Source organism: Ochlerotatus camptorhynchus, unplaced genomic scaffold (genome assembly GCF_037179485.1).
Source record: "Ochlerotatus camptorhynchus isolate MF236.1 unplaced genomic scaffold, CSIRO-AGI_Acam_v1.1 ptg000278l, whole genome shotgun sequence".
In the NCBI taxonomy this organism is placed as follows: Eukaryota; Metazoa; Arthropoda; class Insecta; order Diptera; family Culicidae; genus Ochlerotatus; species Ochlerotatus camptorhynchus.
In genome coordinates, this window is record NW_027040767.1 from 1,130,533 (window position 1) to 1,155,833 (window position 25,301).

Genomic DNA, 25,301 nt, shown 5'->3' on the forward strand with positions numbered 1-25,301 from the left:
CAGCAGAATGGCAACGGCGAATAATCACGGTAAACTCTTGCATTAAGGCAAGCAGGTTTGATTTCGCCAAGCTACGCGAAATTGGCATTTTGTGCGCGTCCGAATCGCTTCTCTCGCGCACAACGCCATTCGATTTTTGTTGCTGCTGCTGCTGCTGCTGCTACCTCTACTGATGATGAACGTCCTCTTTTGATGCCGTGCCGCTGCGATGGCTATAGAGAGACAGAGAGATTCGCTTTTGTCCAGACTACAAAAATGGCAGACAGCTTGGATCATTGAATTGATTCAAGTGGAAACCGTGGTGGAAAGGCAGGAGCAACACACTGGCTGAGGTAGACGATGGAGGCTTGAAATACCAGCAACGGTATAAAAATGTTACTCGCGTTTCAGGGGATAAAAGAAACATGGAAAAACTTGTACTGCCAGCCGGGAATACAAATTACTTGAAATGAAAGAAAAAAAAACTAGTGATAAAAACACGAAGAAACCGGCGAGAAAGAGAGAAAATAAAAATTTAATTCAAAAGACATAAATTATAATGATTAGCATCAATTGCACGAATGAAGCCCCAACCGCAGCCATCAGAGGGGAAGAAGAAAATTTAAAATATGCATCAGGAGAGGAAGAAACACGACCGACTTACTAAAAATGTATTGAATTTGGTAGTTTTCTTCATACGAAAGACCATTTAAATTGCTTCCACAATAACACTTCGATCATGAATCTGTACAGTTTTGAGAACCATTGGCATAAAATCAAATCAAAATATTCATAATTACCGTAAGCCGCACTTGCCAGAATGCTACTTCGACCGAGTATGTTTGGTATATTCTGAAAGTAATGAAAGAGAATGTTTATTAGACTAGGTTCTAAGCTGTAACTGTTTCCTGAAAATCATCTCTACTGCATAATGTCACCTCTGATTGTGACCTCTCAAGATGACAGTTACCAGGTGCCGAATGGGTTTCTCCATCTTTTTTTTTCTTTCGACCCAAGTGGTTTGACTCTTGAAACTTTGACTATCGCTTCGCTTCTTCTGTCAGGAGAAGTGTGTTATGCCATGGCTTCAACAGCAAGAATATCTCATATGCATGTTTATTTTCAGCGTCGCCATCATGCTTTTATGCCACCGTTGTGTGTTGTTCTCTGATCGCCGTCTTCCTCGCGCAACCGGCAACGTGTTTTCCCTTTTCCCAAAAGATTTTGTATACTTTATTAAATATTTTAAAATTCTCGACATGTTTTTGCTCTCGCGTCTCACCAGCAACCGGGAGGAAGACAACCACGAAGCAAAGCGGAGAGCACGTCAGCAGCAAAGTTGACTAGTCACCAAGGCAAAACGTAAAGGCATTGTAAGGTCATAAATTAAAACCAGCGACATTCGTGTGTTTCTTCGTCTAAAACTCGATACTCTTATGGTGTGTGCGCCTCCGTCACCGAGGCAGCTCAGGTTGGTCTGTGCTTTTTGCTTCACCTAAACATGGCTTAAGTGCGTGTTATTCTAGCAAACTCAACACATTCCCCGTAGTTCTTGCTTGGCGTCCTTCAGCAAGCAAGATTCTGGTATTATCAAGCAAGATGTGGAAATCGGATAGTGTATTCCATTAGCACCACTCTAGGATTGATTTCAGCAAAAATGTCTCGACTCTGAAACTCAAAAGCCGGTTATCTCCGCACCACTCAGCCCCAGTTCCAGGGATAAAAACGAGAAAATTATACATTCACCAGCAGTGCACTATGTATGCTCCACCATCGGCTGCAATATATTTTCATCGCGACAACAATGTTGGCCGGTTATATATTGCTGACGGCTTGCTTGATTTCAATGCAAAATGAAAAACTGTCACGCCGAGTTGAACCGATTTTATTACCGGAGCACATTTTGCTATACTTTTTGCACTCTCCACGTTCAAACCGGCCGGGCAATGTATATCGCATCATCCACTTGGGTGCGTCTCGGACTCCATCGTCTTTGTCGTCGTAATAATAACGGTATTAACAATCAATGCATTGCCATGAACAAGTCCACGATAGACCGGGAAGAAGACGATCTAGAAAGTCGTAAAAAGCTTAATTGATTCATTAGCATCTGTTTTCTTTCTGATAGTCTCGGTTTTCGAAAATCTATTCCACAGCATCCACCTCGAAATCGAGCCATACTTTTCTCCTTGTTCCAATAGCGAGCGGTAGCCTGCCGTCAGCTATTGCCACATTGTGTGATGACGGGACACTGGATCGGTAGCTGGCAGGCTACTGCGCAGGATCCTTCTCTCGTTGATTGGAGCTTCCAGCGGCGACACTACACATTCCCAATAAAGAAACTCTGTCGCACATAAAACAATGGGTTCACTCACCTTCCTTATGAGCAAATCACTAACTCTGAGCGACGAGTAGTGGTTGTCATTACTTTCTGTAACAAGAAAAGAGAATAGAATCAATCGAAATGAAAATGCTTTGTTTTACGATTGGATAATGGTTGTGTATGGATGGAACAAAAATAGAACTCTACATCGTTCAATTTGATAATCCAAAGTGAGGCATATTATTAATGAAAGGGACATCTTCATTTCAGTTCAGATACAACCGTAACATATAATGGGAACCAGTTTACTTATCAGCCGATCTTCCAGTAGGGTCACCGTTGGGAATAAAGAAAAAACGCACCGTAGATTCATGTCACAACACTTCTTTTCAGTTTTCTTTTCATCTAAGAAAAAGAAAGTTGTGTGCTCTCATGTAAAATAAAACTTCTATCGATAGCGAGCTGCATTTCATATGGGAAGTTTTCCAGTTATGGTTTTTACCCCTCCCCTAATTGGCCAAATGGCTGAAATGATGTTCAAAATAAATTTTCCCATGAAGAACTGTATTAAGAGATTTTAGGCCCATGGTAGCCACTGAATTTAAGAAACTAAATTCCCGTTTTTCACCGGGTGCCTGACATATTTTTCCCGATTTCATATAAACAGCTAAATATGGTAAACAATAATGGTTGGTTTCTGCAATTGAGCGACACTATAAATATAAAACTATAATTCCAAAAGAAGAACGCGACTAATTGTCTAATTTAATTTTAGATAGCTTTCTGAAGCCAGAAATTTGAAAGTCACGGTGTTATGAAAATTTTCTATGTTCCATTTTTTGGAAGGGTACTAGGCCGAATGAGCATTTTAAGGGAATTCAAAAGAGAATTCAAGTGAACCCAACGACAAACATAGTGATGATATCACATGACACACATGATATGACTTATGATCAACTACGTCTAAAAATTACATAAATGTCAATCAAACTATCAGAAAGAATTCTGAGTAGCGCTCCAAGGGAGCATAAAGAATAATTCAAAGAATTAATTAATGGCAGAATTTCAAGTTAATTTGAAGATCGGTTCAAGGGAATTCCTAAGAAAATTAATTAAAATGGAATTTGCATGAATTGGCGAGTGAGAACTCAATCAATTCCCAGTCCGCTCGAGGAATTTTTCGAGTTGGAAAATTTCTCGACTTCCTGGCCAGAGAGTGTGATTCTACTTGCCACACAGCCACACGATTATACTAATGCAAAAATAGTACAGGCATCGAAAGATCTCAATTAATAACTCTGTGAGTGCATCTAGAACAATAAGTTGAGAGGACGCAATGCGATAAACAATAAGCTTGAGCATGAGTATGAGCAGTAGCATGAGCATTGACGACCATACACTTCAGTAGTTGCTACTCCGTGATTGACCAGATTTAGCGAAATTTGCATAAACAACCATATGAATGGGGCTTGGGACTAGCAATCCATTATCAGTGTAAACAATCCGGAGAATCCATATTTTTGAGGTCAATAACGGTGCCGGCCACGTCCACACGGTCATTTGTGAGGGAAAGGATTGTTTTTTCAACAACCGTTGCTACTAGAGACCGAGTATGCCTTTGCACAGTGTTGGAAAAATCATCAATAAAATAATATTTTCCGCTTTCATACGCTCTCAATATCACGCGTGATATTGGAACAAAATATCATGCTTGATATTGATTTTAAAAGCTCCTTTGATATTGCGAGACTATTCACAACGTGCAAAAATTAAGCTGAGCGTTGACTTGACACAAAAATGATTCCGTTCCAAATCGTTTTCTCAGAAAGAGAAAGTATAGTTTCCTATCTCTTTTTAATCTTCACCGATGGCAGACACGAAGGGACTGCTTCCAGCCGTAATTTAAGTTTTGGTTGCATTCGGGTGTGAAGCAAAAATCATTAAACTCAATTTCACCAAAATTTGGTGAGATTTGCAGTTGGTTAGTTTTGTTAGCTTGATATTCCGAACTGCGATATCAGAGCTTGCAAAATCAACCACAGATGTTTGCTTGTTGATTTTTGTCTACGAAAATCAAGCGTTATCTTGAGCTTGGTGAGATTTGATTTTGACGTTGGATAACGTCTTTCGGCAACATACGGGGGTACAAAATTAAAAAAAAAGTCATTTTGGATGCGTTACGAAAAATTAAAAGATTTTGAACGATAATAACTCAACCGTCTCTCGATAGATTTACGAGATAATGGCATCAATCGATTGGAAATATTTCCAGCAAATTGCTGAATGTTTCAAAACTATTGATTTCATTCTGTGAACTATTGAAAAATGGTTAAAAGTAAACCATTGTCTAAAGGTGGTGAAAATCGATTGATTTTTTTATATTCTTATACTTTCTCCAACCGAGACATCAGATGCGAGTATCTGACACCTCTGATATTTTCTGTTCTACTATATAAGCGTCCAACAAGGTCGCCCGTTCCATCATTGTCTATCCGATCGTCGACCCAGCAGCAGAGCAGCAGAGCAGCAGTACCAGAGCAGCGGAAGCAGAGCAACGGCAGCAGAGCAGCGGCAGCAGAGCAGCGGCAGCAGAGCAGCGGCAGCAGAGCAGCGGCAGCAGAGCAGCGGCAGCAGAGCAGCGGCAGCAGAGCAGCGGCAGCAGAGCAGCGGCAGCAGAGCAGCGGCAGCAGAGCAGCGGCAGCAGAGCAGCGGCAGCAGAGCAGCGGCAGCAGAGCCTGGGGGCGAAAGAGCAACTACGCCGAGTGCGTTGGTGCCAGTGCTCCGGTATACTGGGCCGCCGTCATGGAATGCCCAGCTGCTGCAGTTCTCAGTCGGTCGTATTCACCGTCTGCTCCGCAAGGGCAACTACGCCGAGCGCGTTGGAAAAATGGCCCTTTTCAGGGCCACAACATTATCAAGAAAGAGTTTAACGATTAATTTTCTAATGCCTTTCCGACACTTGATTATCGAAAGTTGAATCTTCGCAGAGCCATAGATTCCATTTTTATTGCATTTCTACAAAACTTATTTCAGAATCGAACTCGTCTTCACAGACTGTGTGAAGAAGAACGATGCATCATCGAGCACAACCCGTTCCGTTCCAAAATCGTCCTCATCACAACCTCCAAAACAACCATCTACCCTCTCGACATCTCGAGTGGATTTCCCGGTTCATCATACCACCTAGCGCTGTTCTACTACGCTGTTGGTAATAATATTTACCCGGAGTTCACCGCACTCGTGGTTGAAGCAAAACGCCCGGCATGCAAACCGCTCATCAAAATTGCCATCGCCATCCGGTACCCATGCTCGGCATAACCATCATTCCAAAACCACAACCAAAACGGCCCTTTTCAGGGCCACCAATAATTCGACAAAGAGTTAGTTTTGAAGACAATTATCACAGTTACACATAAATTTGGGGACTATACTGGGGTGTGGGAACGCTGGAAGGGGAGATGTTGTCTGTCTTCAAACTACCAACATCATTCCAAAGCTCCTCCAGGGTGACAGAGTAGAGCAAACCCAACAACATCAGCCCAACAAAACGGCCCTTTTCAGGGCCACCAAACTTTCGCAAAAGAGTTATTAAGGAATATTCCTAAAATATAATATACACAATTAAGTACAACACATAACAGACGTTATCCAACGCCAACCCTGCGGTCGTATCTAGTATACAACCCTTCCAACTTTTTTGATATTTTTTCCAACACTGCCTCTGCATCTCCACGGTTGTCACGAGAAGGACGTTTTTGTTAGTGGGAAGGGTAAATTAGATCTGGATTCACATTGGAAAGTGATGCAATCTTTTAAAACCTATTAAGCAAATGACGCGATCCTATCTACTCAGTAATGTAAAGAGGCTTATGTTTTAACCCACGATCTTCTGCTCAGTAAGCAAAAATGGTCGCTCTAAGGCCACCGTGTCCCTTACATCACAACAAGCTTCGACCGACGATCGTTCATTATCGGTTACAAGAAGCTATTACAATAAAATGAAATCATCCAAAGAATTTAAATCTCCTAAATAAAGACGAAAAAAAATCATCCAATGAAGTTAACAATGTCTTCGGAACCGATTCAGGCGTACGTCACATTTGTCTAAAATTTACTTATTACTTTTCTGAATCGTTCCTCCAATTTCTGTTACTAACGATTTTCTACAATAGAGACCTGGATATATTAACTTCGTAATGTAATGATGCTTGGGTTTTAACCCATGATCTTCTACTAATTAAGCAAAAACAGTTGCTCTATAGCCAACGTGCCCCTTACGACCGACTCAACAAAAAATATATTCAAATGAAGCGACATCTATGAAGGCAGCCAACAATGTCTTCCAAACTGCATCACGCATACATCCCTTCCCTATGCGATACCTATACATCCAACTAACAGCGAATTCCAATCTCTCACCCAGCCGAATACTGACAATGCTAGCCAGCGTAGTACCAGCAAAACCACCACCCTGACTGATAGTGGGAACACGAACCACCCTGGTGGTAACAGCAATAGTACCGGGCCTTTGAGCGTAGCAAGATTAGGCCAGACTTCTGACGACACGGTAGCTTTTTATGTGACCCCGTTTGCTCCAAATCAGAAAGAGGACGACGTAAAACAGCATATCCTTGATATTGCAAATGTTGATTCTTCGTCAGTGAAAGTTTTCAAGCTAGTTTCTCGTGGGAAACGTTTGGACGATCTATCATTTGTTTCCTTCAAGGTGATCGTTTGCAAAACTGTATCCAACGTGGTGGGTGAATGAGATGAATGAGATCTCAAACTTGAAAAATCTTCTGAACACCGGATTCAATATCCCAGATATGGATAAATTTTTCTGAATTATGCGACATAAAACATTTTCAAGGTTTTAAAATTAAAATAAATATTTAAAATTCCAGACAACGGAAATACTCACTTTTCTAAGCCTTAGAAATTGTTAAGGATTCTCATTGGATCATATATGAAAATTATAACAATCTTGAACTCGACAAATTTTCGAAACACTGAGACATTGCTAATTCGTTGAAATTGCAGATTTAACGTTTGTGGCATTCCGTAATCATAAAAATATAAGAATTCACGGGGATCCAATCCCATTCTACCAATGATCAAAGGTCTCCCCAAAGACCACAAACCACAATCCATCGATTAAAAAGCGAAAATCATACGAAGGAGATTATTTACAACCCTCACCGCAGTAGCTGAACTCTTGAAACGAGTGTCCGTTCCATTTGATCAATACATTACTTGTAAAGCTAAGGCCACAGTTTAAAAAATTCGGATTAGATTTAGTTTTCACTAGTAGACAAAACCAGCTAAAATCATTGTTAGGATACACTAAAGACCCAGTTAAAGCTTTAGGCAAAACAGATGTATATAAAATAAACTGTATTCATTGTAACAAAGTATATGGGTCATTCCGCGCCAAGTGGTCACAAAAAATTGCAAAAGTGAAATTGACCTCTTCCGATTTGGACCAAATTTGGAGGGAATGTTCATTTAAGTTCGAATTCTAAAATTCCAAAGTTGTATGCTGATCGTAGCACCCCTCGATCAAGGGGCACATTTTTCATTTTTCATTATTTTTTAGAAACCACTACTTTCTTTTGTTCATATCTCCGGAACAAATAAAGCTACAAATTACATTAGGTATTGTTTCAATAAGGAAATTAGACAAATAATGTAAATCTGTAACTTTTGTTTCTGTACAGTGTTGCCAAATATTTTTTATTTTTGTTTGAAAACTTTAAATGCATTTTTCTCATAATACATGTCGTTTAATTTTCAATTTAAGGACACCATCGTGTTCTTCATCCTTTTTTACATAAGAAACACTTAACGACAAAAAGTAATTTGCGTAGTTCCTGAGATATTGCATTTTGAATGAACGAAAGTCATAAATTATGAGGGTTATTTTTATAACGTTTCCTCGTAATAAGATTCATTCTCATGACTTACTTTGTTAAATAATACTTGATGGAAACAAAATAGGTATGATAAAACCAATAATAGTTTTTATGCAGTGTTGACAAATTTAAATATTATTTAGTGGCTGAAAACTTTACACTAGTAATAATTTAAACGAATTGCATTATAAATTAAGACATTCCAATAAAATGTTGTATCGAACACTGATCGATTTGTTTCTTACATTTTATTATAACAATGTAAAACATAAATTACAATTTACTTATTTTTTTTTCTCAAGGCTAGCACTTCGTGATGATTTCTTCCCATTATTATTCGAATCTACTTGCTTTGCACGTTTCGTCGCCACAACTCTAAAAGCTGAACCAGTTGTGGCACCTGAAACAGTTTTCATAATAATGGTATCAATACCAGAAGGAGCTGCTGCATTTATTTAACGAATACTGGGAATAGATGCAGCTGATGCAAAACGGTGGAACAGTATTTGTTTTTCTTCGGAACAGATCTCAGATGACACAAATCTAACGTTTGTATTGCAATTCTTCATTGCCCAGTCATAGAGCTCCTTTGGCGTGTGAATAGTGGCTCCTTGTAAACTAGCTCGCGTTTCCAATCTCTTCAAACTTCATCCCAATCCGTCGCTTGGTCCTTTGCCATGTGCCGTAACAAAGTAGTGCCACTGAGTGGGCACCCCAAATTTGCTTTCGTGGAAAACCAGGGTACCGCACCATCGGAGAAGTACGAGATTTTGGACAACTGTGATACCTAGGATTTGAGATACTATTTGAAATGGCGCTGGAAAGCATGAAATGTTGTTGTGCTGTGGTCTAGAGTATCGGACATTATGACGCAGTTCAATGGTACAACTTTATTCTGGTGTACAGTGTAGGCATCAAAAGTGTGAACGGTTGCCAGCAAATTATTACAATGAATTCCCTGTACACTTTAAAAAACAAAAGAATAGTTTTCAGAGAAATCTGCCACTACAACGACTTCACCTTCACGTAAGCTATGACAAGTGAATTTGAAAAACTCGGATTGTTTCGCTACAATATAGACGTGCTTTCGTACGGCTGGGATTGAAATGAATAATTCAAGATGAATTTTACCTGCAGATGGCTGGTCATTATCCATGTTTTTTTTAACCGCCAGATGACATTGCACGCATACTTTCCGACCTTCGATAATTTTTGGCAAAGTTCTTATTGTACTCGTCATGAAACCGTGCAGAAATTGGTTTCAAACTCTTGCGACGAATAACTGTATGCAGATTGAATGGGTTGCAGCACTGTCGTTGCATTGTCGCATACAGGTCTCCATATTGCTTAACATGGCCATCACAAACACTTTTCAGTTCCGTAACACCAGAACGAAGTTTGTAATTGTGTTCCACTATTCGGGACCTAACACCACTGCGACCAGTAATTTGATCTATTGTAGTATTTCCCGTGTCCTTAGTTTAGTGCATGTCGCATTACTCCATCACTATTGAGAAATGAAGTATTCGATTTTTTAACAGTTGTAATTCTTGCATTTATCTCAAGGATGCGACTCTAATTGAAAGGTCCCGCTATTTATACCCTTCGGAGTGTTGAAACACCCTCCAAAGGCACGCCCCTTTGTCAGTCAAAATTAGATTCCTTAGCAACAAAATTAAGGAATGACACCGATATTGACCATGCATCAGAACCCTAGTCTTAAGCACTTCAAATTATGGAACAACGAATATAAGATTAGGAATCACATAGATGAAGACTAATTAACCCCCTTTTTCCTTGTTTTTCAAGATAATCCTCGGTGGACAAAGTCGAGTCTTATCACTATCAACAAGGCATAAAAAGTAACAAGGACTAAGATGTGTTCCTTTGATTACTGAAAAATCCTGTTCCCCTAGTTTGAAGTAGTCAGGACTAGGAATCGGTTGTAGATCTTACATCCCGTAACGTACCACGAAAAGGTGATCCACCCACGTTACGGGGGGTAATTGTGTTTCTTGTGTGTTTTAGGGTGTCGGAAGGTGTTTATGGGTGTTTCTGCATGTCGACCTAGCTGTCAAAACGTTTATTGAAAATTAATGCTTACTGGCTAGCATTACATCCACTTTTGTTTATAATCAGAATTCTTTTTTTTTTGCTCTCCAAAAATTTACCAATTTAATCATGCACAGTGAAAGCACGGAATTTCAGAAATAATGCACACGTCTATGCAAGCAACTTACAGGAATTCAAATTCGCATCCCTGATCGTCATCCGCAACACCTATCTAAAAGAATGTGCTGTGTATGTATGTCTGGAGTTCCACTCCGATCTCAAAAAGTACTCCCTCAGCCGTCGCATTCTTATGTCATGATGCTTGACATCCTGGCTCAAACCAGTAAAGTCTTCTCGAATCCATCCCAACCGAATTCCAGTCGCAATCAAGCCCAGATAACCAAACCGAGCACGCCCCTTGCTAAGCAATCTCTGGATCTAAATTTCGCAAAAAAAAACGAACCTATTTGCAAGCGGCAGCTAGTAGGATGGATCTCTCTGATTTGGTATTGTGTATATGAAATCCACGATGAAAGGGCATCAAACACATTAGAAAGAAATATCTGTCTTCAGCTATCGATCAATAATTGATATGATAATTATTATCCGCTTCATTAATATACAGTTACAGATATTCTAGCTCGTTAGAGGTTGAAATTGTCTGTTTTTCAATGTTGAGCTTGATATTGAATCTTCTTTTCTAATTGCGGGGGTGAGGGCTACTTCGGTGTCCCGATCAGTTTTTTTTTTTGTGGAATCCTACCGATTTCTGGAGGTCCCTCCTAAAGAAAAAAAAATCATCAAAAACGAAAAAGGGCATCAAATGAATGGCAGTGCTGCCAGAAAAGATTAAAAAATTGGTTCTCATGGTGGTTGAAGGGTGTTTGAGTGTGTTGAAGAGTGTCGAAGAGTGTTTTTGATGTGTTTAACACAAGGTGGCAAAGTGGCTTACCCCCTGAATAGAACACACCATTTTCCACTCGGTATCTGCAAACTTCTAATGTACTAGACAGATGCGCCAGAGATGCTTAAAACATTAACGCCTAATATATGAAAAAAAAAAATCAAAAATGTCATATTTTATACGTTAATAGATGACATCTTCAAAGACATCTATTTGATCTCGAAATTCTGGATCGTATGCAAAACATGAGCAAATTACAGTTTTGTCCTATATTTCACATTTTTGTCTTGTTTTATGGCTGACCATAAATAGTTATTTTGGCGTTCTTGTACCAAAAAATATAGATTTAGGTCCGTTGTGTACTTACCTTCTGAAAACTTTTAAAATAATAGGTTTGGATATTAATTCAATTGCTTTAGAAAATGCATCAGAAAAATAAAAAAACACTTTTCTTTAATTTGTTTTCCGAAAATGTTACATTGCGTTGAACTTTGTTTTAGATAGTCTATCTCATGTAAAAATGCTGTGGGACACGATGGGGCATCAAACCAAATATTTAGATGCATCAACTTAAAAAAATCACGTTTAAAGTTTTTAGTTGCTAAATAATATTTAAATTTGGCAACACTGTTCTTGGTAATGTAATCGATTTTTTTTTCTTTAAATAATATTTCACACAATAAGTCATGAGAATGAATCCACTTATTAAGAGGAAATGAAAAAAAAAATGAAAAAAAAAAGTTTTACCCTCATAATTTATGACTTTCGTTCATTCAAAATGCAATATCTCAGGAACTACGCAAATTACTTTTTGTCGATAAGTGTTTCTAATGTAAAAAAGGATGAAGAACACGATGATGTCCTTGAAATGAAAATTAAACGACATGTATTATGAGAAAACTGCATTTAAAGTTTTCAAACAAAAATAAAAAATATTTGGCAACACTGTACAGAAACAAAAGTTACAGATTTAGATTTCTTGTCTAATTTCCTTATTGAAACAATACCTAATGCAATTTGTAGCTTTATTTGTTCCGGAGATATGAACAAAAGAAAGTAGTGCTTTCCAAAGAATCACGAAAATTGGAAAATGCACCCCTTGACCGAGGGGTGCTCCGATTAGCATAAAACTTTGGATTTTTAAAATTTGAACTTAAATGAACATTCCCTACAAATTTGGTCCAAATAGGAAGAGGTCAATTTCATGTGCTGTGTACACTTGGCGCGGAATGACCCATATGTAAGACAAACCAAGAGAACTTTAGCAATTAGAAGTAAAGAACATCTAGCGGAGGATAATAAGGCCAAAAATCAAGAAGGAAAAGACCTAACATATAATTTCAAATCAAAAGTTGAAGAACACATCATCACCGAGGAACACCAACTGACGACGGAGGACATTTCAAGGAAACGACACTCAAGACACTGAAGAAGTCTGCATATTTTGGACGAAATACGCGTATTTGTCAAGGGTAAGCAAATAAGGTAGTGGAATTAAATGAAAATTGCTAATCCTTCTCTCTTTCTTTGTACAGGTATTCCACTAAGATGACCACATTCGTCAGGAAGAATTCTGAACTTGAAGAAATATTCAGGATTCAAAGAATTTGATTGATAAATATTTTAGGTTACAATCAAATTCCCGGTTCCGTGGTCAGTGAAAATTAGTTTTTTTAATTCCCGGCTTTTCCAGTTTAAATCTCAAAAATATCCCGGCTATAATATTCTGTAAAAAACGAAAGTATTAAAAAAATTAAACGTGACCAAGTACAAAATTGCGATATCACAAGTGATATGTGAAGGGTGGCATACACATTCCGTTTAATCCGCTATTGTTCCCTAAATTGAATCCAGTTTCCATCATAATCAACACATGTGCACCATTGTAACAATCACCCTCTGGAAGGTTCAAAATAGGAAAACCCTATCCCGCCGACTGGAAGAAAGAAAACAAAAGCATACAAAATCATTTCCTCCCTGCATCAAAAGTCTCGCAAAAATTCCAATCCAATTATTCGAACGCAAACATTTGCTCTATCGATCCGACCAAGGAACTTTCCTGCTGACCATTGGATCATTCAACCCTACATTCATCGGTTCGAAGGGGAGAAGCCATCGAACCGGGTCGTCATGGATCCGGACAACTCCCCCGCAGACCGACAGAAAGCAACCAACGCAACGGAACGGTCCTAATCGGATTAGGTTCCCTCGAATAATACCGTTTGTTTGCCATCTGAGAATGATGAAATCACTCCACTTTCAACCAGCCCTCCGCCGAGCGACACGAAACGTTGAAAATCAAGCATGCAAGATGGAAGCGAATCGGGTGAACGTACGGTAATCTTAATTTATTGAACAAATCTAAATGGATCCATTTTGTAATGACTGAGACGAAGAGTTAATCCCATCATCCTCGGGGGCCGCTCACTGCCCGAAGATCAGTAGGGATTGATTAAAACGACCGAAGAAACCGGGCCAAGAAAACTTTAAACCTCAAAAGACTGGATTCACGTTTTGCCTTCCACCCAGCCCCACCCACTGCCACCGGAGAGAATCGATTTTTTATGCTAAAATATTACACGCTCCCCTCCTCTCGGAAGGCTACCAAGCGTCTCCATCTTGAAGCTGATATGGAGCGATATTCATATCATTGTCACTGAGGACTGCGACCCTGGAGGGAAATAAACTCCGGCCACGAGTGTTTTGAAACTTTTATTGACTTTTCAAGTGACGCATTCGTGCCGTTCTTCCAGTTCGGGGCTGAGATGGAAAGCGAGCCGTTATTTATGAGCCAGGAAAATAAACAAAAACATTGGCGAGAAAAGAAAACTTTCTTGTAATCAATAGTAGTTGGACGTTCCTCCGTTTGCTTGTTTTTCTGCGGGAAAATAAGACTAGGGAGAACACAGTTCAATGTGATTTGATCCCGGTCTCATATGTGTACACAATGGCGTTCGGAACAAGAGCCAACAGAGTCTGATTTAGGATTTTCTATCTGACTGACAAGAGCTGTATGAAAGTTCTACTCTGTTTTAAGCGAAACGGCGAACAAAAACCGAGGGAGGATTCTCGGCTCGAATAACAACGAGAAGAACGATAGCATTATGTAGCATCATCTTTTCTCTATATTGTACACATCCACTGTGGAAGGAAACAGACCTTTTGTTGGAATCGAGAGAAATACAAGCCATTTTTTATTCCAACAAAGAACCCGACCCGAAGCAGAAGGAAACCAACTGATCTCGCCAGTTGTGCGTGTGTGCTGAGAAAGGTTTGCCTTTGGGATTGTCTTGTAAACGAGTTTTTTTTTCCCCGGGTTGGATCCAGATCGTCGATATGGAAATGTGATTCCGAAGAAATGCTTAACGAATTGCTTCCAATACTAATGGATTTAATTTGAATATCTCGTCGACGAGCAGCACAGATCTCAGCCGAAAAATTCCTTCTGCAGTAGATCTGGTAAAACAAGAAGCAAGGAATCAAGCCATTCCCGAATAATTTACGACCAAAGCCTTGCGCCCGCTTGGTAGAGGGTAGAAACACGAACTCATTTCTCCAGTCTCTGTTTTTAATGAACATCCCTGTGTGTGTCTGGAGATACAAACAAACATGGCCGAGGAGAAAGGTTCATCTGCTGCTGAATTGGCGGCTGTCTACCTGGACTGATACCGAAGTGGCCCGGGAAAAAAACATCATCATTAACCTGCACCAGGCCTTTTCCTACGGCCGTCGTCCTCTCTGCCATCATCAGTGCTTGTCGCATATCGAATTTATTATTTTCAGGACAGCAAAACATGGCAGATGTGGGCCAAGCTGGACGAAAAATTGTACCGTGTAATTAGGCAGATGATAAACTCACAAAGTGAAAGCACTTTATCGGAGAACAATCTCATAAATAAGAGAGAGAAATGCTACAATTTTGTATCATAATTAAGTGGGACTGAACGCTCGGCCAATAACAACTAAGTCGATGGCTGCTTTCACCGTTGGATTTCGGATACATTTTATCTTTCTAAAGTTAAACGCACCACAAGTGCATTTCTAGCTTTGCAACCAGGTCCGCAGAAAATTTCGGCAAATTGAGGACTATCTAATGGGGTGCAGTTCAGTTTCACATGTTTTACGATCGATCGAAAAGCAAAAGCAACATTCGATGTGTACACTTCAACTCGGAGACATGTTCGTTATTCAGAAAACATGTTTTCGCTGTACCACTTACAGAATAACAATTTTCTCCTCGATTTTACATAACGCGGGACATGAGTGTACGAACGTTGCGAGCTATGCAGCACACGGTTTGGATTTCTGAACAGAACGAGGATGACAGGCATGGACTCAGGCATGAAAATTAAATCAATTTCTAATTGAACTAAACATTGTTATAACTTTCGTAGAACACAAGTAGCTCAGTTTGAGATATTCAAAAAATATTTTGTATTCAAAAAATATGTTTTGTCTCTTCGTAAAAAATCCCAGCTTTCTCATATTAGGTCCAATAGAAAGGTATCAGTAGACTTCCAGAACTGGAAATCAAACAAAATCTCAAAATTCTTGGTGTCTATCTTGACCGCCATCTAAATTTCAAAGATCATGCTAACGCTTTTCGGAAGGCAATGGTAAACAAAATGCTAGTCTATTGGAGCTAGAATGTCCTGTGCTCAAAGATCGACAATCCTCAGGATAGGCCATTGCCCAAAACTTTCTATGGAGTTGAATTCGGTAGTAGACCAGGCCTTCCGATTTGTTTCAGGTGCCTTTGTAACAAGTCGCACTTCTGCGGACATGGCAGAATGTGATCAGCTCCCATTCGAATACTATCTGTAACTGGTTTGTCTTGTAACTAAAGCTGTTCGGTGGATGAGTCTTACTGGCCGTAATGAGGTTCCGATAGTTATTAGAGTAAATAGTCTTTTTGGGGCAACAACAAATTTAAGACTTCCCTCAATTGCAATTTTACCTAGAACAAAAATTCACCAATGAAATTATCCTTCTCCCTCAATAGATCTTGACGAAATGAAAACCGGTGAACCCTCTTAAAAAATCAGCAAAACTGCAAAATTTTAGCAGACAAATACAACAACTCACCTACAACTACACATTACGAAAAATTCACGGAAATTTCAGTGCTGTAAGCAGAGGTGGTAAGTATCATGAAAATGTTATAAAGTAAAATTCCATGGTATTAGTTTCCACCATATCATTTAGTGGTAGTAAAAATATACATTTACCACCTCTTTACCGCCAGAGTGTCATAGTGACCTAAAATGCAAGCCTAAAGATGAAAAAATACAGTTCAATCAAACATTATTTATTCCGAGTTACATATGTTTAGGACTAGAAGCACTTAATTATACATGACATGATTGTTTACGTTTCAGCTTTTACGTTAAATTCTAATTCCGTCCCTTGTAAAATTAGTGTGTATGTTAATTTTTGAATATAAATTGCTTCCCAATTGACTGTTTATATTTCTCAAAAAGTATAAAATCTTAAAAGTTTTCTTTTTTAATCTTTTACGCTAAAATCTTTTTAAAACTTCCAAATACACCAAAATGAAACTATGGTTAGAGCTAAGGCATGAGGTTTATGAGATATATATTCATCTTGAAATAAAATCAATAATACGGCCCTGCATGAGAAAAGATGTATCTCGTATACGAGATAGAGGCAACCGAAAAATTCCATCATGTCACACACATCCATTAGGTATTCTACTCGCATGAGCATTTCGTTGATCATGAACAAGATACAACATATAACAGCAACAACGACAACAAAAGCGCATCACTGCTTTGAGGACTCACCAGAAAACCACCACTGGCTTCAGCCAAAAACTCTGGTTTTTGGTTTCATAGATGGACAAACCACCTCTCACAAAAATTCAGCGGAAACTTAATTGCTTAATCAAAATATCAAATCCACGGTTGCAATTTTCTATGAATATTTCAAGAGATTAACTCCTCGAAAAACAAACATCTTAGCAGCGCACGGGGTTAGTTCAATCTAATTAACTGCACACTGATTGCTATCGGAAAAATTTGGCAGTCGTAAAATATCCTGCGGTATCGAACCATACCGGAGAGACTTGATAATTCCTACCCGTCCCGATGATCGAACTGGCTCCGGAGATGAAAGGCAAAAATTACGACTTTATAGCTCCAACTGCCGAAGGCAAGCAGAGTTCGACTTTTTCTTGTCTCATGTTTCCAAACTCCCAAAATCAGATTTACGATCGCAACCGAATGACTTTCATTTGCTGCGGCATCAGAGCCAACGTACGGCAACCACCGACCGACCGACCGGTGATAAGTGATCGGTTATTAAAAATTCAATTGACTGTGACATTGTGATTGATAATTAGGTTCTGGTAGCAGTTTTGGTGCGACCGATTGGCCAAAGTGCAGATTGATGGGCGGAAGACTTTTCTTCAAAGAGTCTCATTTTTTTTTCTCTCTTGCTGCTCGTGTCTCGGGAGGTGATGACTACCGAGGGAGTAATAAAAAGGCAGTAAAAATCAAGTGCTGCTGATCGGTTGTCGAGTGAAATTTGGAAGATTTTTTATCCATGACAATGTCCCCTTCTCCTGCACCGGTTCATCAGATTGCCAATTAGTTCGGTTTCGGTGGAAGTTTATTTCATGTGAATTTAAATTATCGTCACGCTTGACTTTTGGCTGGCCTTAAAAGCCTACCCAAAGCTGCCGCCAATCGTGATGGACGACAGCATATGTCGAGTATTAATTTTATTGATTTTCGACACATCGTTTGGATTCACTCGGTTCAATGAACACTCACATCCACTGTGAACATGACTAAAAGTAGAGTCTATTTGTTTTGGCATGTTAACTGTAACCGACAGTCAAAGCGGAGTACGAGCCAAGAAGGTCGAGTACGTCATAGCATCTTCAATTGACTTTTGCGCACGATCCCGTCCTTACTCCGTCGAAAATGGCAAGATCGGGACAGCCCGCTGCTTGCCTTGGGTGTAAGTACAATTTTCCATTATTTTTACGACCGTCGTCGTCTCTCTCTTGTTAGCGAATCCATCTTCCGGCCACTCAGTATAGCATTCGTCTCAAGCGAGCACTCTACCAAGCTATCTTAATTAATCAAGAATTTACATAAACAAGAAGAGGGCACCGAGAGCAAAAACTGTTCAACTCCCAAATTCCCTCCGCGCTGTGATGAATTCAAGATGGCTTCCTGCGGATAGAGAAGAGGATATGATAATCTCGTTTCCTTACTGATAAAAATCATCGCCATGAAATTACAAACAAATGTTCCACGCAGTTCTACAGCGACAGCGGCAGCAAGGGAAATGCTGCCCTAAAAGAAAATCTCAATATCCTGTGCTTGATGCTGTGCGGTCTGCAGTGGAGAAGTCGCTTTTCCATTTCCACAGAGGATTCCGTTCAGACGCTCTTGCACATTCCCGGAACGGATCCGTTCTGCGCCAGTGCGCTGCCACAGGCAAAATTTAAATCCTCCTGCTTCCGCCCATTTCTGGCTTTTTGTGCTGAATCTAGCAAGATAAGGGCTAAGCCCGCAGTACGACATGAAAGAGCCGGGAAATGGAAGCTGCTTTTTTGGCATCAGCATTTGAGATGAACGGCGAACGACATCGGGAAAGAAGAAAGGGAAGCAGTCTACTTTCTAAATTAATCTTTTCTCTTCTTGCGTCCCACCGAAACACACAACCAAGGGGAAAAATCCAGTAGACAAAAAACAAGAAAATTCAGCTCGTGTGACGGCGTCGGCAAATGGAGGAAAACAGCGTTGTTTTCATAATTTATGAGAAACCTACGGGACGGGATTCAGATGCACAACTTCTTGGTTTTCGAGCCTGCGAACCCTCCTCCTATGCTCGCCAGAATGGGATCAAGGTTGAAACAAAGACATAAATTATCAACGAAGAGATTGAAGTGTTTCTTGGCTTCCACCATGTTGTTGTTCTTTCTCTTGAACGTAGCAGAATCTTATCGCATAGCTACGTGCACGTTATGAATTTCTCATTTTTTTTTCGTGGCCGAAACAAGCAGACATAAACTTGTAGTTCCATTGTTAGAAAATCAAAAATATTATACTAACACGAGAAAAAAACAAACGGAAGAAAATCTGAATTATAGAGCAAAATTTTAACAAGTCAATCGATATGCCCAGTGTTCCAGGAATCGAAACCAGCCATCGGTAACCCTCTGGTGAAAATATTAAAAAAGAAAGATCTAAATTAAACATTTTATTCAAAGCTGCCACATAAATTCCCATTAAAACTAAGGAAACATCACAAGAACCACCGACGGGAGGCAATTCACTTGACTAGACGTTGTCGCTCGGTCGGTCGGGTTGGTGGGAAACTTTATATTTACCTCTCATGTAGGGGGACGGCATGGTGGAAAATATAACCCAAGTCTAACACTCTACACACGTCTATGACTGACACACGTTGTGTCGTTGTACCTTCCTTCGGTCCGCATCAGAAAAATCGAAACCAACCCGGCACACACAGCAAAAAATGGGAGGGTATAAATGGAACGACGAGATAACAGAGCACACACAAAATACTGAAAATGAAGAGAAAAAAAAGTATCTGAAACACATATGTAATTTTCTTACTTCTTTTCATATTTAATTTTTCCTCCACGTTTGTCTTTATACAGCTAGAAGAAAAACAAAAAGAAAGAAAACCTGAGTCAAGCAGCAAGAATATAGATAAAAAATAAATAAAACTCAAGCCGGCTTACAGCACCACTCCCTGTCGAGTTGGTACTAGTGTGAAAGGGAGGCAAGATTTCAACTGTAGAAACGGTAGAAACCCAGTCACCGAAGATCGAAGCGATTCGAGAGAAGAAAAAAAAACTTGCCAAGCAAGTTGATCTCACCGGTCGTCGGACGGTCAGTGCTTGTTCATTTACATTTAAATTTATCTCGACCCGGCATGGCGAGAAAAACTGGGACCTTCAAGACGCTAGTGCTGTTGTCCTTACAAGCATGAGAAGATCGGTGGAAAAAAACGTCCACCGATTGGCAGCTATTGCTACATGTCCTGGAGAGTTAGCGGAAAAAAATTATTATTCTCAGGTGAATGTCGATGAAAAACAAATTGACCTTCGTTTCCATTACTTGCCGTTTGTAGGCTTCAGTATCTAATTAATGCACCTGCAGAAAAAGTAATCCCTTAATAAAGGTGGGTAAACTAAAATTTCTTATCTTTAAACTACATATCATTTACAACTAAATGAGACTGAACTCACTAGCACCAAGGATTTAAGTATAAGAAACACCAACCATCCTTGAGCAAATCGATAGCCATGAGCCAACCTTAGATATCGTTATTGATGTGAAGACGCATGGTTCTTTCTTATTGATTTATTAACTGAAGTCATAGAAGCAAATTTTAAAAAAAAATATGAGGGACAGCCCTATGGGGTTGTACGCAATGGTGACGTAGTACTACGTGGTCTTTTACAATAAATTTTATGTGTTAACTCCAGCAGGAGCTTGTGTTTTGTGTAGGAATAGGAATTTGAGCGGGGTTCTCTCTGTTAATACTCATTAGTATGACTATGATTGCCCTGAAAAGAACCTTTCGATATGATTTTTAGTTGGGATATGTTCAGAAATGTAACTCTTTTGGAAAATCTTGGTGGCCCTGAAAAGAGCCTTTGGAAGATGATGATGATGTGTAGGCAGCTGGATCAGCAAATTGGACCGGACAATCCCATATTCTTCGGTTCAATTATTGGGCACTCTCAAGAGTCTCGGACCGCTGGACAGGGGTTGAACTGGTGACTGCGACAGGTTGGAAGGCCGCAGAATATCAGTGTCCACCCAGCTAAAGCTCCTCCCCTTTTCAGTTTTCTTAGTTAAACTCCTTCTCTCAACAAATTGGTAAATTTTAGCTTTTAGCAGAAAGACGCTTAACACTTTTTTCGACGAATTCATGATCGTGTTTCACACGTCATGGTTCTTCTCTATGCCTGTTCAGATAAATTAGTACTTTTATTTATTTGCTCTACAGCGCTAAATCAAACCAGTAGAAATAAGGAGGGATGTCGGCTACGCGCTCGAATAATTGAAAATTCGGTAGAAATTAAATCGAATAGCTGGAAAAATCTTTGCGACTAATGGTTAATCGAATATTTGGTTTTTTATGCATCCCTAGAAAGTAGTGTAATTTCATGTTTTTTGGTGGTCCTTCGAAAATGTCGAACATCATAATTGCAACCAGCAAGTGTAACCCAAGAACCAGAAGCGATGCTAGTTTTTATTGCTATGACGACGACTGAATTAAGGGGCTTAGAAGCAGAGGGGTGAAAGTCAATTCTCTTAATCGATTTCCTCATTTTGATGACCATGGCTTCACTAAGCTATTTCGCACTATTTCTGCTATGCTCTTCTATCATCCAGAACAACAAACGGATCAATGAATGTGTTTGCCGTCGAATTATTAACGAAGCAGAAAGTCGATGAAGAGAATCGATCAAAATCACTTGCACCCCTGCTTCCAAGTTGGGTTAGATTACAACTATGGAGAGCTTTTTGTGGTCGTGTGGTTCTGAATATGGCGATGAGTGTGCAAAATGTTACGCAATTGCATCCTCCCTATTTGCACACGCCCGAAGATCGGAGATGAATGCCATTTCGACTTGTTTCGTCTACTAACGACCCTCTGATGACAGTGTTTGGGAAGCAGAAATGCTACATCGACATGTTTCGTCTATAAACGATTCTCTGATTACTGTGTTGGGGGAGCAGCATATGCATGTACGTAATTAGTGGATTTGTAAGTTACTTAGACTTTTTCAATAGCTTCTTTCAAATCAACAGTTTGAAGCATTGCTATCGATGCGTAGAAATATTGACGTTCAAAATCTCTCATAATTTCGATACATGTTCCATTTTCGGTTTTCACAAATTGTACCCCCATATAGAAATCACAGACGTAGTCCTACGTCAAAAAATCCAGATTAATCCCTCTTCTAGCGTTAAGACGTAGATATGCTTTTTTGTAACAATTCAAGCTGAACAGTAAGAATAGAAGCTGATTATTGGTAGATTTAAGGTGTACAAAGCTGACTAACACTAGGCTGAATACATAGTTGATTAGTAGTGCTTAAAGCAAATTGTATCCCCACAATTCACCCTCAATACGTTAGCAGATCTAAAGATTGAACAAGATTTATTTAAGCATAACACTAATCCACAAATCAACAATGCTCTACAAATATTTGGATAGCCTGATAGACAAATATGAATCATTTTAGTTCTTCTAAATTCACTGCCTACCTTTCTAATGCCAAGCAGCACCAGCAGTAGAAACATGAAAGAGGAGTTTTTTAGGAATAGCTCTAGGTATAAGTGGACTGCAACGACGTCGTAAGTATTACAAGTTGCATTCCTGTGTTTTGACTGTCCAGCACTCTATATTGCACTACATTTTCAGACCGCATTCCAAAAATAGAACAAAATTAAGGCACTAAAACAGCATCCAAATGACCATCGAAAAAAACCGCGCACTTGTGTCCACATTGTGTTAACTGCAGTTGAAAATGAGAGGAATGTTCTACTGTCAGCATTTGTTGTTTTTAATTCTTCATTGCTGTATAATACTCTTCCGGTTGATGATCATACCTTTTGTCAAATATATGCTTAAGTGGTCCAGAAGGTGTGGTTGACGCCTGTGAATCAGTGACTGCCAGTTTGAATCCCGAAATACAAAGGTAATTTTTAGACTTATAATAACAATATAACTATGAGAATCCAATTAGTCAGCAAAAATACGGTAAAGCAGTCCGGGCTTCCCTTAGCTCAGTTGGTAAAGGCGCAGCCACAAAGCAAGACCATGCTTGGAAGGAGGTGGCTGGGTTAGATTTCCGGTTCGGTCTAGGAATTTTTCGGGTTGTAAAATTTCTCGACTTCGCTGGGCATAATAAAGTATGGTCGTACTTGCCTTGCCACACAATTATACTTATCAAAAAATGGTACAGGCATCGAAAGCTCTAAATTAATAATTGTGAAAGTGCATCTAGAACACTAAATTGAGTGCACGCAATATGCAATAAAGCAACAATGATGAAGTTGAAATGGAAACTGATTCTTTGGTTTGTCATGGGTGCAGCTAACAGCAACTATGACACTTGGAATTCAAGGGCCTAAATTTCGTTAAGCATTACTGCATTATTGCCTTCCATTTGGATAGTAATATTTGGCATTCCATTTGTACAATTTACTTGCAATTTATCATGAGTTGGAGGCAACAAATTTTCATGAGAAATGCCGCATTAGCAATATGATAATATCATTAACCAATATTTAGGGTTATCTTAATAAGAATTTGAATTGAAAATTCATACGACCTTAGGCACAGTAAAAGATTTCAATAGATTGTGATGGAATGTTCAGATAATTTAAACTCATCCATTGCTGCTTAAACCACAAGGCATCTTTTCGATTCTTTAAAATTATCACTCTAAATTGTTGGTTCCCACCTTAATAAATTCCACAAGACTTCATGCAAGTATCAGTAATTTCACTGAATATATAAAGCGATTGGAAAATTGAAAGTCATTATGGACTTCAGTATTTTTTACCAAATTTGGAACAGCTAAACCAGGGTAAAGAACAGACATTTTTATTTATTTAATTTATTTATAATGAAAACTCCTATCCATTAACAAGATTCGAATATTTCGTAAAAAGATGAAAGTATGATTATGTTATTTTATAGAAAATCAGGACCAAAATGTTACTTAAAGTTAAACTATTCTAAGGCTGGAAATATTTTTTAACATTAAATTGTGTAAAGGGTTATGATTCCTTGATTTGTTTTCCGTTCCGTTCCGTCTTTCATTCAGAGAGCCAAGGACCGGGAGGGACTGCATACGTTCAAAGTGCAGAAGGCTCCAAATCGTGACGAACGGAAAAATACGGTGGGAAAGTCATGGACCCGGAAACTGTACACTCAGATGCTGACGAAGCCTCACTGTCTCATCATGCATGAAGGACTTCCGGCAGCTTCCGGGGCTACTGTTCTTCACCGCCCAGCACAAGTTTGATGTTCCGTAGGAAGTAAGGAAGCAGAAACTTTCAAAGTTTGCTAAGAAATACATGATTTGGCAAGTGATCTGCTCTTGCGGCAAACGGAGTGCGCCGTTCGTGACTACCGGGACTGTAAACGGGGAGATCTATCTCAAGGAGTGTCTACAGAAGCGTCTGCTGCCTCTGTTGAAGCAGCACGAGGGCCCTACGATCTTTTGGCTGGATCTAGCTTCGTGCCACTACTCAAATGTTGTCCTGGAGTGGTACGAAGCCAACGTGGTTACTTTCGTACCCAAGAACACCCCCCCCCCCCCCCCACGCCCCGGAACTAAGGCCCATCGAAAAATACTGGGCTATTATGAAGCAGGCATTACGGAAGCATCCCAAGGAGGTCAAATCTGAGGAAGACATGAAGAAAACGTGGGTTTCCGTACAGAAGAAGTTGCAGCCAGATGTTGTACAGAACCTAATGAGTAGAGTTAAGCGTAAGGTGCAAGCGTACGGTTATGGTATTGAAGTCGAATGAAATAAATATGACAAAATCATAGGTTATATTTTATCGTCTGAAAGTTTGACCAATCCAACGTAATTTTCTACAGCGTTTTTGTGTGATGCAATTTGATGTGGGACACCCCTTACACACTTGGGACAACCAGTTTACCTAGTAAATTCTAACGTATCGATTTATGAATTCCAAAATTTCAAAACCGTCCAAATCATTACACAATCAATGAATATTGGTTCTTTTATCAAAAAGGCTGACAGTGTTATGCAGCTGGTTTTGATTAAAATAGCTGTAGAAATAAGAATCAATCTTTCTGCCGTTGGAAATTTTACTGAGCTCAGTGACATTTTTTAAATGTGGAAGAAATTATATTATATTGAATCACACTCTAAGGGACGAGGGGTAGTTAGCAATCTGTGAAAATTAATGCATTACACTTAACAAACAAGATACAAGATACATTCATTCATAGAGCAGTTCCAATTCCGAAATCTTCCTGAAAAAAACTAAAATTTGACGCGAATCTTTCCGATTTAAATTAAACTTTGTCTATGTTTTCAACAATAAGGAATCTGAACCTTCCATAGCC

The 25,301-nt window shown here is 39.4% G+C and overlaps 1 protein-coding gene across 2 annotated transcripts in view; it reads right to left on the minus strand.

Moving 5' to 3' along the window:
- LOC135706445 (homeobox protein abdominal-B-like) overlaps nucleotides 1-25,301 on the minus strand; it is a 106,029-nt gene that overhangs the window by 41,239 nt on the left and 39,489 nt on the right. For both annotated transcript variants that reach the window (XM_065228053.1, XM_065228052.1), the window contains exons 2-3: nucleotides 2,355-2,410; nucleotides 780-831 (exon numbers count right to left, since the gene is read on the minus strand). In XM_065228053.1, coding sequence (XP_065084125.1) covers nucleotides 780-831; nucleotides 2,355-2,410 — 108 coding nt within the window. The remainder of the gene's footprint in view (nucleotides 1-779; nucleotides 832-2,354; nucleotides 2,411-25,301) is intronic.